The 15,418-nt window shown below is 47.9% G+C and overlaps 1 protein-coding gene across 2 annotated transcripts; it reads left to right on the top strand.

Annotated features, from left to right (window-relative positions):
- On the top strand, positions 1-13,744 carry zbtb1 (zinc finger and BTB domain containing 1). 2 transcript variants are annotated; one of them, XR_009784484.1, is made up of 3 exons: positions 1-174; positions 8,207-13,524; positions 13,556-13,744. XR_009784484.1 is itself a non-coding variant. In XM_061746499.1 (2 exons), the coding sequence occupies exon 2, from the start codon at positions 8,211-8,213 to the stop codon at positions 10,245-10,247; it is 2,037 nt and encodes a 678-aa protein (XP_061602483.1). In that variant the 5' UTR covers positions 1-174; positions 8,207-8,210; the 3' UTR covers positions 10,248-13,744. The 2 variants fall into 2 exon arrangements, 1 of the variants encoding a protein (XP_061602483.1); XM_061746499.1 differs by having other exon boundaries at positions 8,207-13,744.
- The last annotated feature ends 1,674 nt before the right edge of the window (positions 13,745-15,418 follow it).

The raw sequence follows: 15,418 nt of genomic DNA on the forward strand, positions 1-15,418 counted from the left end.
AGCAGTCTGTCCGGAAGCTCTTTCATCCCGCAGGAGCAGAGCGACCAGCGCCGCGCTCCGTCTCCGCTGCCCGCCTGAACGCGCCCGACCGCCCGGCAGGACCTCCGGGAGCAGCCGCCCTTCCCCGCCGACCGCAGCAGCAGCAGCTCCGCCGAGGGGCCCACGGTTCCCACGGTGAGTCCGCGGGGCTCCGCGCCGCTCGGCCGGGGAGGAGGAGGCCTCCGCTCTCCGCGCTGCCGAGTGCGGTGGCGGTGCGGGGGTGGCGGGGCTGCTTGCGGGACAGACATGGCCCCGCGACGGTCACCTCACGGCGCTCACGCACGGCACGTCCGCTGCAGGCTTTTCAAAATAAAGAGTCTCCGCAATTCTATGTTGTCTCATGCAGATCGTGGACATGCCCCATGTTCACGAACGAGATTTGCAGTGTACCTGAAGCAAACTCAAATGTAACTCCGCATGAATTTAATCGACAACTACACGTTAACCATTTAGTTTACGGAGGAGTCGTTTTTCTCGTCTGTTTTATTTTGGAGGGCCGGCGTGTGTTTCCGGTGTGGAGTGCTGCGGACATAGGTGAGAGACGCGGCCATGGCGGAGCTGTGATCTCCATTTTAGCTCGTGTCTGATGTCCGGGCGAACACGGGCTGCCCGGCCCCGCACGGCCCGTGACTGACAGCCGATGAGTGCGTGATCCCGCACCACGTGACCTGTCAAGGGGGGGCGGCGGCCGGCGGGATGTGGAGGGAGGGGGGCTGCAGGAGCTGTTATCTCCCACGATTTTAACCCGGAGTCTGGTGGGAGATGACAGCACCTGGCGTCTCCCGGGAATCCCTCTGGTTGCCAGGGGCTTGTGAGGGGCCCCCGATGGCCCCCAGGCCTCAAAAACAGAGAAACCCAGCAGTCTATGTTTAATCCTCTGTTTTTGTTTTTTTTTGCAAAAAATTAAATCATCCATCTCAGTGGTCCTCAACCTTTTTTCAGTGATATACCCCCTGTAAAATATGTTTTCAGCCAAGTACCCCCTAACCAGCGCAAAGCAATTTTGGTTGTAAAAAAAAAAAAGACCTAAAACAGAGCACTGTGTGCCATTAGTAACTGATTTATTAAACATAAAATTATTGCTGCTCTGCTTCAACCACGACTCCATCGTTGGTCCAAGTGATTGACAGGTGAAGCCAGGTGGCATTTGACAGGTTAGGTGGAACCATCCTGGTGTGGGGGATACTCTGTGGTTTTAGGATAATAAGTTGAATAGCCTACTCCTGAAGATAGAATTCATTTTATGAATTTAGACTTATATTTTCCTCAATTATTTATGAAATATTTATTTTTAAAGGATTTTTGCAGGGATGCTACTTTTTAAATATATGTATATTTTAAAATCTCACGTACACCCTGTAGTGCCTTCACGTACCCCCAGGGGTACGCGTATCCCCATTTGAGAACCACTGTAGAGGCTCTTTGTTTTAAACAGTTAGAACCTCAGATGAAAAATCCCTCCTTTACACCAAACTAGTGTTTATTTCCCTACAATGAAGCTAAAGATGTAAACACGGGCAGTCCTAAGTACCCCCCCAGGATTGTGTCAGGGATCTGGAGGAGTTTTGGTCTGTTATTCTCTCCAACGTTGCTTCAGGTCATTGAGGTTTTTGGACGTCCACGTCTCCACAGGACTCTGAAGGTCCACCACAGCATCCCAACCAGGTTCAGGTCTGGACTTGGACCTGGTTGTCCCAGAACCTGGATTCTTTTTTTTTTTCATCATCGTGATCTAGATCTGCTGCTGTGTTTGGGATAATTTCCTGTCACATGACCCAGTTTCAGCCAGTCTGTGTGTCTGAGGTGGTTCTGATGGTTTTCTCCAAACATGGTTCTGGACATGAAGACCAAACATGGTCTCATGAGGACATTGATCCAGAAGTCTCCTGTAGGCCTGGGACGATAATCAATAAATCAATTAATCGCACGATAAATGAAAATGGACTCGATCATTTTTCCGGCCTGGGTAAATGGCCATATGCACGCATATTTGTTTTCTTCGTCTCCGGCCTCCAAACACACTGGATGACAAGAGGGCTCACTCTGTGCATCGGTCTTAGCACCTGGGCGCGTTTGTTCCTTAGCGGAAAAAAATGAACGGAGTGAACCATCTTGTCAATCATTCAGACTCTTTGTATCTGTGGGGGGAGGCGGAGCCTCGGGTTGAATCCCCCGAGTTGAATCCCCCGGGTAGACTGCGCGGACCCCAGTTTCTTTTCCTCCGCTTAGTAATATGCTTAAATTCAGCGGGTTGTCTCGTCTGATCTGAGGTCGTAGGCGAAAAAAAAAAAAGGAGAGCGCGGGTGGAGAGGAGAGGGGCGGTGGCGGCGGCGGCCCGGAGGCCGGCCGTCTCTCTCCCTCCAGCCCGCGGCTCAGTGCTCGGGTGATTGCCAGGCGCACCGGCGCGGCGAGGGGACGAGCCGGAGCTCCGTCACCCCACGCGTCCGCCGGCAAGATCCCCCAAGTGGATGGGAGCGTGTGTCCGCCTCCGCCGGCCTTCGCAGGCGCAGTGGTACGCGGTCAGCGCAGAGACCTGAGTCCACCAGCAAAGGCGCCCACCGCGCAAGCAGGGGGCTCGACGGAGACGGCACTCCCTGTACCTCTCACCCCCGCGGGTGAGAGCTGCTGTTTGGGGGGTGGCGCTTTCACGTTGCGACCGGGCGTCCCGACGGTCTGCACTTGGGGGCACGAAAGCTCGAACCCCCCCGTTTGCTTGTTTTATTTGTTTTGCATATTTAAAAGTTCTCCAATGTCAAATAAAGGTTTAATTATTACATTTGAAAGGGTGTACTTGCATTATTATGATATATTAACAATTACATAAGTGCTTATTTTGGTCTCGACAATGTCGACAATAATATCATATATAATAATTTGTGGGACAATATATCGTCCAGCAAAATTTGATATCGTCCCAGGCCTAGTCTCCTGGCTTGCTTTTACGTTGAACGTGATCAGTGATATGGAGCTCCGGGGTTCCTGATGTTGGGGTGAACCCCATCTGCCAAACATATCAGACCTTCAGTCGTATATCCCTGTTTATTGCTTCCTACTTGAGATGTCAACCCAGATAACGGATGAGACCCATCAGTGTTAAAACATATGTTTCTCTTCATTGTCTTCACCTAAAGAAACACTATTTAACAGCCTAGTCATAAAACAGGAGTTGACCCTGCAAATAGAGAAAAACCACCAGTGTAGAATCTTATAGAAAAACCCTTCAAAACTATTTAAAAATTTCATAAAATCCTAACAGTCTCATGAGGAAATTGATCCAGAAGTCTGCTGGCTTGCTTTTACATTGAATGTGATCAGTGAGTTCCGGGGTTCCGATGTTGGGGTGAATCTGCTGGATGTCCAACCCCGGCACGGTTGGCTGGTGTTCTGAATGTTTCCCACTTGTGAATAACATTTCTCACTGCAGAACATTGAGCCACAGAACGTTTGGAAATGTTTCATAATCCTCTTTAGAATGATGTGCAGCAACATGTTTCTTGAAGACTAGGTATGCCCCGATACCATTTTTTTTTTTTCACACCCAGTACGAGTATTTTAATTTGTGTACTTGCTGATACAGAGTACCGATACGATACTTCTACCACCAAAATAACTAGGCTAAAAATGCAATGAAAAATGCAATGAATTGGAAGACAGGTTTTATTTGCAACGGATAAATTCAATAAAAATAAATAAAATGAGTAGAATAACAATTTTAAGCAAAAAATAATCTTTCTGTGTAAATAAAAAGTCTCCACACTGGCACTGTCTTCACATTTAAGAAAATATCAAACATATGACATATCAATGAAACGTATCACGGCTCAAGTGCAAAATCCTTCCTCTTCTACCACTGACAGTGGCTGCTCATCCAGCGCTAAATAACGGCTTAGAGCCTCCGTTATTTTAACGGCCGTGGGTCTTCTCTTGCCATTGTCTGTCACTTTTGTAGAACCTGAGCTAATGTTGGCTGTTGTGGTCTTGCAGTAGCATTAGCAAACTCCTTATACTCAGCTTTATGACGCGTCTTGAGATGTTTTGTCAAGGTGCTGGTATTAAACAACGTATTCTCCTTTCCTCCTCTTGACACCTTAGCAGCACGTAGCTTGCCTTCCCTTATTTTGAAACATGTCCACACTGCTGACGTCCCGCTGCATTAATTGTCGTTATCTTGCCTGAAACGGCGCTGCCAGTCTCACTCATGGGTATCACTCTCTTCTCATCACCACACTGACTGCAGCTCAACATCTCCCCCTAGAGTCACTAATCAGTAACTACAACAACAATGGAGTGGTATCGGTGCGACTGGTATCGGAGAATTTTTGCGAGTACGAGTATATGAGAGCAGTATCGGCCCTGATACCAGTATCGGGGCATCCCTATTTTACATTGAACATGATCAGTGAGATGGAGGTCCGGGGTTCCCGACATTGGGGTGAATCTGCTGGATGTCCAACCCCCGGCACGGTTGGCTGGTGTTCTGAATGTTTCCCACTTGTGAATAACATTTCTCACTGCAGAACATTGAGCCACAGAACGTTTGGAAATGTGTCATAATCCTCTTCAGAATGGTGTGCAGCAACATGTTTCTTGAAGACCATTGCTGATGTCTTGCACTCTTGGCTTTGTATTAACACACATCTGAGCTCCAGATTAGCAAACTGGCAAAATGTTGTATTTGTCTAGAACCAAGACCGACTCCAAGTGGAGGCCAAACCCTGACCGTCAACCAGGGCTGTGCTAAATATCGGTGTCATGTTTCCTCCTGATAAATTGACGGGTGATCTCGATAAGCGTCTTCTTGGGTATGACGGGGGCTCAAGGCAGTCCTGCCGCACACATAGCAGATGCTAACGACGCCGATCAGGAGGGGACCTGTGTAGCGTGTCATGTCACCACTTCATTGTTAAAATAAAGCACAAAAAAATCAACCTAAAAAAAACCCCACAATATTCAACACCAAACTGCACAGAAATTTTTTACACAGTGAATATGATAGCAACACATTAAGCACTAAATTCTCAGTTCAAAGTCTCAAAACCCCATTTAAAGAGCTCCATAGTCTCCTCACTGGACTCTCAAACAGTCAAGGTAACAGTCCGTCATTAAATCTACTCAACCTTCCATCCATCATCTCAGTCATGAAATAATTTAAATTAAATAAGTCTCACCCAGAAATCACCAGGCTCTCCAGGACACCAGCCGTGCCCCCCCACCCGCACAGCGGTACGTCAGGTCCACATCCCTCAATGCCTATGCGGAGTCTAGGGCTGGGCGATATATCGAGATTTTAATATATATCGATATATTTTCAAACGCGATATGGTACAAGACAATATCGTTTATATCAATTTTTTTTTTTTATATAGCGTCTAATACAACAGATGTTGTCGATTATTTAAATTTTTTTTAATTTTTTTTTTAATTTTTTTAATGATTTTGATATAGCTTATTTTGTGACAAACTGACTGGAATGTTTTATTTGAGATTTGCACAAATGTTTTGTTATTTGCACAACTGTCAACCTCAGTGGAAAAGTCTGCCTGTTACTGTCTACATTGTATTAATTGCACAGTGTATTTTAATTTAATTGTTATGCAGGAAAGGGATATTTGTTTTTTTTTTATTCAAGAAGCATTTTTATTCTATATATGCAGGCAGTTTATTTTTATTTCATTTGTTTTATACATGTTGATATTGTGCAGACCTCTGTTAATAAAGGAACCTGTTTGACATTTGGCACGAGGCTTTGTATTAAAACTGACTGTTTTTTTAAGAGTTTGCCTCAGAAAAAAATGAAGCTAACATGATGCTATGCTATAATGCTTTGGGGGAAACCCCAATTATGGCACAGAAAAAATATCGATATATATCGAGTATCGCCATTCAGCTAGAAAATATCGAGATATGACTTTTGGTCCATATCGCCCAACCCTACCGGGGTGATGTTGGCAGTAATCTGCCAAAACGTCCGCTCTGTGCTGGTCTGGTCACACAGACGATGTCCCTCCATGGTCGCCAAAAATGTTGTGGAAAAACCCATCAAATGTTCTTTAATGTGTTCTTTCCAACTAGGTGAATAACTGGACTGAAACTGAGTGTCTAAGTTACTAAGAATAAGACTTGAGAAATGATCCAGATTTCAGTAGATTTAATTAAACAGTTGCATGCAAAAGGGTCATAACCTACATGAGGCGTCTTGATGCAGAATGACGATGAAACAAAGGAAACATTGATTTTAAGGCACAAAGGATGATTCATTCTTACGATTCGAGTACACAAAAACATCTTTAAGGTCAGCGTTAATCTTTTTATGAGCAGACTACTAGAGATGCAACCGATTGCAATTGGTAATTGATAATGCCCCTATTGGTTTTGATCGGAGTTCTCAAAATAGTTCAAAGCATTGCTATCAAATGACGTTTACAACAACAAACTGCAGCCCGCGCGGGTATTCTCAGACCCAGGTCTCCTAAGGGGGCGTGGCATTGTCTACAAAGCTTCAACACTGAAAATGGCGTCGCCGGTATGGGAGTTTTACAATGTCCGAAAAGGACAAACTTGCAGTTTGCAAGCTGTGTGCAAAGGAAACACCCCGAGGAGGAATGTTATAAAATAATTAAAACACAACGAAGCTGATAGGACATTTAAAAGTTTCTCACACAAAGGAGTATATTGAGTTTCCAAAGTTGGCTGCCGCTAAGGCAGAAAAAGAAAAGGAGCGTGCAGCCGCGCTGCTAACTCAGCTGAACGTAACGGACACCTATAGACGACAGCAACAACAGCAAGAAAAATAAAGAACTACATCACAATGTAATGGATTCATTTGCCTTGATCATCAGCCGCTTTCTGTTGTAGAAGACATCGGGCCTCAAAATCCTGATTGGTGCATCTCTACAGACTACCAGTCTGTACATTTAGTTGGGCCAAGGTTATTATTTTGCTGCTCTAAGCAGTTTTGGTTTAATCACGTGGCCAAGGCTAAATTTTCGACGAGAGATGCTCTGGAGGGCTTAAAGATGCTCCAGGGCCTTAAGGAAGACGACAGGTCCGCCTCACAACTGAGTGCCGCAAAAAAATGGTCAAAACAGTTTCCTTAAAAGGCCGGACCAGACTGCAGTGTTTTGAACCATGGCTGAATCTCGTTGCATTGGGGCTCCCACATCGTTTTCTCCTCTGTCATGGCAGTCCACAACCACCTCCAGCGGTGTTGTTTGCCGGAAAAATGTGCTGTTGGTTTGTGTTTACTTTAATCTAAAGCTTGATTTATGTTCTTTCCAAAGCAACGGTGTCTGTGTTCTTGATGCATTTGTTATGTTTCTATAGATATGTTCATTTTATTCAATCCTAATAAATATTTTGTTTTTTTTTAGACCTGTGTTTTAAATTTATTGTGAAATCAATCAATATAAAGAAAATGGTGATGATCTTTTCCTGATGTCACCCAGCTCTACCCTAAACCATGTTCCATGTTCTTCACATTAAATCCCAGAGGAGGCACTAGCTTTGTAGAAGTTGTGAACAACTCAACTCAACTCAACTTTATTTAGAAAGCACTTTAAAACAACCACAGCTGAAACAAGGTGCTGTACACAAATAAATAAAACAACCCAGGAACATAAGACAATTTACAAGAAATAAATACTAAAATAATTGTTTGATTTTAAAAACAATAACTTGGAACAAACCATAAAAACACTAAAACAGGAGCAGAGTCTAATGCAGGGTTGAAAGCCAAGAAATAAGACGAGTTTTAAAAATGGACAGTGAGGACGCTTATCTAATGTTTGAAGGAAGCTCGTTCCATAATTTTGGAGGGGCAACAGAAAAAGCTCTATCCCCTCTGAGCTTCCGCTTTGACCTCGGTGCCTCCAGGGGCAGCAGATCAGCTGACCTGAGAACAAACTGGAAGCTCTGCTGAGCTTCAAGTAGAAGCGGCAGAACCCAGATAAGTCGCAGGTGAGTGAAATCTGGAGCGCCAGTGTAGATGTGCCAGCAGTTTCCGTGGTAACTTGTGTTCTCACAACGAGCGCCTGAAGTGTTGCTTTGATGACTCACGTCTCAAGACTCGACCTCTGAGGCTCTTGACGTGGATGAGTCATCTCGCGCCCGAGAGCGGGGCGACCACTGCGGAGCAAGTGCTGACTGTGTCTTCCTGTGTTGTCTGCAGGGCGATGGCGAGGCCGAGCCACAGTGATCACGTCCTCCAGCAGCTCAACAACCAGCGGGAGTGGGGGTTCCTGTGCGACTGCCTCATCGCCATTGGCGACATCTACTTCCGGGCGCATAAGGCCGTCCTGGCGGCGTGCAGCTCCTACTTCCGGATGATGTTCATCCGGGACCAGCAGGGCGCGGGCCGCCTGGACCTCAGCAACATGCAGATCAGCGCCGAGTGCTTCGACCTCATCCTGCAGCTCATGTACCTGGGCCGCATCGTCGTCGGGAGCTACGAGTTCGAGGAGCTGAAGGCGTCCATGGCCTACTTGCAGATGTACTACATCCCTGACTCGCTGGAGGATCTCAGGGACATCCGGAGCTCCAACCTCGCCCCCTCTTCCTCAGCTTCCTCGTCTTCCTCGTCCAGCTCTTCCACCGGAGTGGCGGCTGGGAAAATGATGTTCGGAGTGCGCATGTATGAGCAACAGATGCCTGCGGCAGCAACAGTGGAGGGGGAGCGCTTGCCGAAGGCTGTGACTGGCGCGGGCGTACGTCCTGCTGTTCCTGCAGCTCCAAGCAGGCCGGTGGTGGTGGTGGAGGAGGCCGTGACCACACCTCTGATCGCGGTGCCGCCCTCTGCAGACGGTGGTGCCGAGCAGCCGTGCGACTTGAGGAAAAGAGCCGGCGGCAGGAGCGCAGGCCTCAAAGACAGGCCGCGTTTCGGCCGCACTTTCACCTGCGACGACTGCGGCTTCGTCTTCAGCTGTGAGAAGCTTCTGATCGAGCACATCCTCACCTGCACCAACCGCAAGACCTACCAACCTCCGCGGGGCAACGCAGAGGCCGACGACTCCAGCAAAGCGGAGAGCTCCGCCTCCGAGAGCGTCGACGAGCACAGACTCTGCAAAGGCGAGGACGACTGGCCGGAAACCAAGACGGACTGTGACCTCGCCATCAGGTCGGTGGCGGCCGGGACCGACGGCAAGCCCGGGTCCACCAGGATCATCAAGACGGAGCCGGAGGAAGGCGTGTTTCCGGAGATCGAGATGGTCCGGGTGGGGGAGCACGCCGCCAGAGAGGCTGCTCTCGCCGATTCTTTGCGGGAAAAGCTGGCATCAGACCGTGATTTGGGGCCCAGCGTGTCGGGTTTGGAAAGCAGCAGCGAACAGCTCGAAGGCCACCTGTCGAGCAGCAACGACTCAGGCGTCCCCGCCAAGCTGCGAAAGGTCAAAGACGAGCGGCAGGAAGCAGACTGCACCCCCTGCGAGCTGTGCGGTGCCCTGCTGGCGGAGGAGGACAAGTCGGGCCACTACCTGTCCAACCACATGGGCCACATCTGCGCCTGCGGGAGGTGCGGGCAGGTCCTCATCAAGGGCCGGCAGCTGCAGGAGCACGCCGAGCGCTGCGGCGAGTCCCACGGCGCCGAGTCGGACTCCCACGGTGAGGACGAGGCCTCGCTGCTGGGGGAGCCTCAGGGCGTGGAGGAGGGGCTGCTGGAGGTGGCCGACCTGGCCTGCCCTCACTGCGGCCTGCTGTTCCAGAACGAAAGCCTGGCGCTGGAGCACGCCCTGTCCTGCCACGACCAGGAGCTGTTCCGACCCGCCCTCCTGGAGGACAGCGGCGAGCCCGACCACCGGCGGAAACACTTCTGCAGCATCTGCGGGAAAGGCTTCTACCAGCGCTGCCACCTGCGCGAGCACTATACCGTCCACACCAAAGAGAAGCAGTTCACCTGCCAGACCTGCGGGAAGCAGTTCCTGCGGGAGCGCCAGCTCCGCCTCCACACAGACATGCACAAGGGCATGGCGCGCTACGTGTGCCCGCTCTGCGACCAGGGCACCTTCCTGAAGCACGACCACGTCCGGCACATGATCTCTCACCTGTCGGCCGGAGAGACCATCTGCCAGGTGTGCTTCCAGATCTTCCCCGGCGGCGAGCAGTTGGAGAAACACATGGACGTGCACCTGTACATCTGCGGCGTCTGCGGCGAGAAGTTCCGGCTGCGCAAAGACATGAGGAGCCACTACAACTCCAAACACACCAAGAGACTCTAGACCCGCGAGCGTTGCCGCGGATACGCCGCCTGTTACTGAAAAGCCATAAATGTGAGAACAAATCATGCACTTGAACACCAAAAAGACTTTTTATCTGCACTTTTGAAAACATGTGTAACCTGAACTCGTCGTCATACTGGGACTGGTGATTGGCTGATTGGATATTGGGGGAGGATCCTTAGAATCCAGCCTTTTACTTGTAGTATGTTATGTTTCTACTCGGAAGTCTGTTGAATATTGTTGGAGAAACATCCCCATCCTGACTTCAGCATCCAGCATGGCTGCTGCTAGCATTAGTGAAGCAGCACTATGAGCCGTTGCTCCGTCGGGTTACGAGTCAGGATTACTACCAACAGCTAGTTGGATATTTGTTTTGTGGCTTAAATGTTTTATCAAACCGTCTAAAAGGACTTTCCTGCGCGCGTCGGGGGTTGTCAAACTGCAGCTGGAGCAACTCAGGTGTGATGCCGTTCCCAGTTCCCACCTCCGAGGTAAATGGAACGCATCAGCTTTATATCAGGTTGTCGGAGAATTTTCCGTTTGTCCTCTCAGACTGAAAGGATTAAAGCTGTAGACGTCGTCCTCGGAGAAATGGCAGACCTGGAAAATCCAAACGTGGACCCTTCAGGTCGCCTGACAACATGCCAGACCAGGTTCTAGGAATGTTCTCCAGCCTTTTCTGAGCTGGAGGTGATGAGGAACATTTTCAGGATCATGTTCTGAACATTTTTAGGATCATGTTCTGTCTTTGAGAATCAGTCATCAGGTGAAGCAGTGGCTCCGCCCTCCCTGGGTCATGATAGCGATGCTGAATACAAACATGTCACAACTGAGTGGTGCCTCAATCCCACCCGGCGTGAGAACGCGGTGAAACGGCAGCGCCGCTGTGAATCAGTGAGGTTCTAGTCAAAGATGGTGGTCCCGCCAGAACCGGTGTGGAGGGGTTTTAGAAGCGTCTCAAAGCCACTTCCACGGCTGAAAACCACATAAGTTCCCACCGGGGGAAGTCTGGCCGTGCGTAGACATCACCCGTGGAGGCTGCAGGCGAAGAGTTGAGAGGACGAGGTATGAACCGTCTACGAAGAGAAGTTGAGATGAGAAGTTTAGCACATTTTATTTGAGCACATTCATCGTTTTATATGAGACATGAGAGGGTGGTTCATCTTCACGTGACGAGATTACAGTAAATCCCACGTGGTCTAGAAAGCTCAAGGAAAACCCATAATCCCACAAATTCAGCTGAGCAGACGGTGGGACCCGAGGTTGGTCTGAGGTCAGTCTGATGGCTGAAGACCAAGAAAAACCTCTGCAGGTCCAGATCGCTGCGCAGAACTGGACTGGATGGCCCCGTCTCCTGTGGGTTCCTCCGACGTGGAGCAGGTCAGATTTGATCAGGGTTCTTGTCAACGGTTAAAAACCCATTTATGGCGCTTTTCCCCCAGCACCTACTCAGCCCGACTCGACTCGCCTCGGTTTTGCGCTTTTCCACTAGGGGTCGAGGCGGGTCGAGTAGATACTTTTCTGTAACTATTCTGCCGAGGTTCTAAGCGGCTGAGTCGGCTGTATCTGACATCATCACACTACAGGCCACCGATTGGTCGGGGGGTTGGAGTCCGACGTCTGAGTCAGGAGGAGGAAATCAGCGAAAGGGCGAGTCTTGGCGGCGGCTTCTTGTTCATTTTATTCGCCCCGCGCAAAATTGTGTTTGTTGATCCAACTCTGAGGTGCAGATGTTCATAAACCTGGTGCTGAGGAGAGAATTAAAAAGGGATCTAGACGGGCGATAAGGAACCACCAGATCCACCAGGAGCTCTGTCACTTCATAGCTGCTCAGCTACCAACGGACTTTTCAGCAGCGCCGACACAAACTAAAAAAAAAAAAAAAAAAAAAAAAGCGTCGCCGCTTGAAGCTTCTTTCACTCTCATTTTTTAACTTGATATCGAACACAAGCCACAGACCCAGCAGCACATATATCCTCTCCTCCAGGTTCTACATCTTGTTGTATTCTCCTTTTAGATCACACAATCAAATACGTCACAGCAGCTTCACTCCAACCTCCTACTTCTGCTCCAGGTGCTGGATTGTTATGGAAAAGAAACCATGGCGAGTTGAGTCGAGCTGAGATGAATAGAGCCGAGTAGGTACTAGTGGAAAAGCGCCATTAGGTTCTGGTGTTCTCAGATGGTCATGAATGCTCACTGGTGTCCCGTCTGAGCGGACAGTCCACAGTTCAGGGCTTCATCAACCCAACGCTTTCCTGAGAGTTTGGTGGTGGTGAGCGAGGTCAACATGGTCCTGTCGGTGCGATGGAGAAGTCCGGCTGGTGATCTCCTGTGGAGACGAGCCGAGCCTTGCACCGGGATCGTACTGCGACACGTATCAGCCCCGGTGTGACCGGACTGTACGAGGACGTCCTATGTTGTAGTAGTTGCGACCAGACCCTGAGGGATGCAGGTTATTTAAGTCACAAGGTGGAAGGCGTTCCCGGTGATTCAGGAGAGGAGACCAGCTCTGGAGAGTTGGTGGTAAACCGTCACCATCCAGGCTGCAGAGGTTATGTCTTCGTAGCTTAGCCTCCTTGCAATTAGATGTTACTCGGTTGCATTAATACGTCATTTCAAGTTAAGTTTTAATTGTCTAGTCAGTAGACGGAGTCGTAGGATTTCAGGAACCGTCAGAAGATTAAATTGGACAGTTTTAGGTCCCAGGACATTTCTCTCTGTCATGTTTGTTCCCGTCTCACTCTGAGATGTACAACCACTGTTTTTGAGCTACTATGGCCCATTTTTAACCCCCCGTCCCCACATCTTCTGAGACAAGTGAAATGCTACCAGGGCTTTGAGGCAAGGAGGACAATAAGTAGTGGTTGAAAAGATAAATTAATTTATCTCGCCTGAAACGTCTTAATAAAGCACTTTACAAACAGCATTGGGGACCAGGGTGCTGACCAGGGTGACTTTGAAAGAACATGTGAACCTGTAAATTGGGGGAGGGGTGGGTTTTAAGGACCTGTCCAAGAGGAAAACACTAGAACCAGAGTCACACCCACCTGCTGTAACCAAGTGTTGGACGAATCTGGAACAAGTCATAACATCATTGAGAACTGACCTATTGTTAAGCCCCGCCCCCTTAAACCCAGATGAGCCAATGGCTGTTGAGCATCAGTTCCACAGGGACCAGAACTCAGACATCTGCAGTTTTCAGCTCCACAGAAAAACCCTGAAGATCCTGAAATCTGATCTGTTTATGGAGTTTATTTAAATCAATGTGTCTGGAGTATTTGTACTACTGATTCCAGGTATCAGAGGTACTTGTACTACTGATTCCAGGTAACAGAAGTACTTGTACTACTGATTCCAGGTACCAGAGGTACTTGTACTACTAGAGATGATGGAGAACAGGATTATTTTATCATTGTTCTATTTCCTAAATCCAAACTAAACAGTTAAATGTCTGTTTTGGATTAAACTCCCAATTTACCGTCCTGGAGATCAACTTTAAAGTCTACGTTTGTTCTGAGATGAATGATTTTAAGTCTTTAACGTTCCCTAAATTTATTTTACTCACCATCGTTACGTAGAATCACAAACTTTGTCTTTGATTAGTTAATAATCTCTGCGAGTGTTGAGTTTATCTCAGGTTTATAGTTTTATAATGGCTATGGATCTATCTATAATCCACCACCAGATGTAAAGTTATAATTATAAAGTTATATCTTTACTACCAAAGACTAGATTTTGTGTTTCGGTAGTAAAGTTATAATTTAATCTTGTGTTGGGTAGTTAATAGTAGATCTGAAGTTATGTGTTTCCAGATTAATTAAATAGTTTCAATCTTCCCCTGCGGTACATGAACAGTGTTGATCCTGGATGTTGTCATCTGTAACCATGACAACGGGGGAGATGAAGCTTCTGTGAACCCTCAGCTCCAGTTTAACCTGATGACCAACCAGATCTCCAGGACGTATCGAGGGCCAAAACACAAAAGTGGAGAAGATCTTCTAATCTTCTAACGAGTTACATTTATTGGGAGTCCATGAAGAATAGAATTGTTGGAGAAAGCAAGTTTTTATCTTGTTCTCTCAGGAAAGGGCAGTTTTCAGACGAAGTTTTGAGTCTGAAACCCTTCTGATTGGTCCCTGAGCGTCTGGGTTTTGTACACAGGTGTTCCCTGTTATAAAACTGGAAACAATGCTGATTGCACGTTAGCAACGGTAACTAAGGGGAGCGGGCCTTACCAAAAGATCAATATTATCAATATTAAATAGCAGTATGCTTTTACTAAAGACCACGTTACACCAGTCAGAACCAGTTCAGCCGTGTCCAGACTGATCCACTTGGAATTTAAACAGAGTCGAGCATCGCCCAGCTGGTTCTCCGGACTACAGGAACTGCTTTTCTAAAGGGAACCAGAACCAGTTGGAACCAGTTCAGCACAGACTAAAACCAGTTACAACTGATCAAACTCGCAGCAGGAATTGAAACCTGTCCAGGATCCTGTCGGACACAAACATCTGGATGTTGGTTGACCTTGACGTTGGTCTCCTTCTTCTCCCCCTGATTTCCACCCTCCACGTTGATTGGGTTTGCCGTCGGTCTTTGGGTTGTTCTCCAGGTTCTTGCCTCCATGTTGGGTTTATGTTCTGCTGTGTGCACAAACCTGTAAGCTTTTAATAAACCAAGTGATCTTCTGTTTGTGTTGTCTTCAGTGTGAATGCACATGAACGTGAACCACTACGGACTCGGAGATAGTTGCAGAATCAGGAACCTAGAGAATATTCCTATTGAAGATCTTTTTCTCATTAGTAATTCTAACTGAAACTACAACCCCCCCCAGTTCTAATTAGTGACCACACCACATCTCCACACTACAAATCCTGACACTGTTTTAACCTCATAAAAGATGTCAACACGTCACGTCTACAGGACACCGACTTTGAGAGCGTCAGTGAAGGCGAGTGGGCGTGAACGACCTTCCAAACACCTCACCATCCTTACTGGGAAAGCATATATACACAGACGTGTTTTTACAGGATTCAGAACTTCCACAGTCATCCAACGAACAAGTAAATATTTTATTTATAAAATAAGTTTTTTTTTAAACTCAGAGGTAGCAGCAATAACAGGCCAGAAGCCGACCGTCCAAGGCAGTGCTGCCCCCCCAGCGCAGG

The sequence above is a fragment of the Cololabis saira genome, chromosome 18 (genome assembly GCF_033807715.1).
Source record: "Cololabis saira isolate AMF1-May2022 chromosome 18, fColSai1.1, whole genome shotgun sequence".
In the NCBI taxonomy this organism is placed as follows: domain Eukaryota; kingdom Metazoa; phylum Chordata; class Actinopteri; order Beloniformes; family Belonidae; genus Cololabis; species Cololabis saira.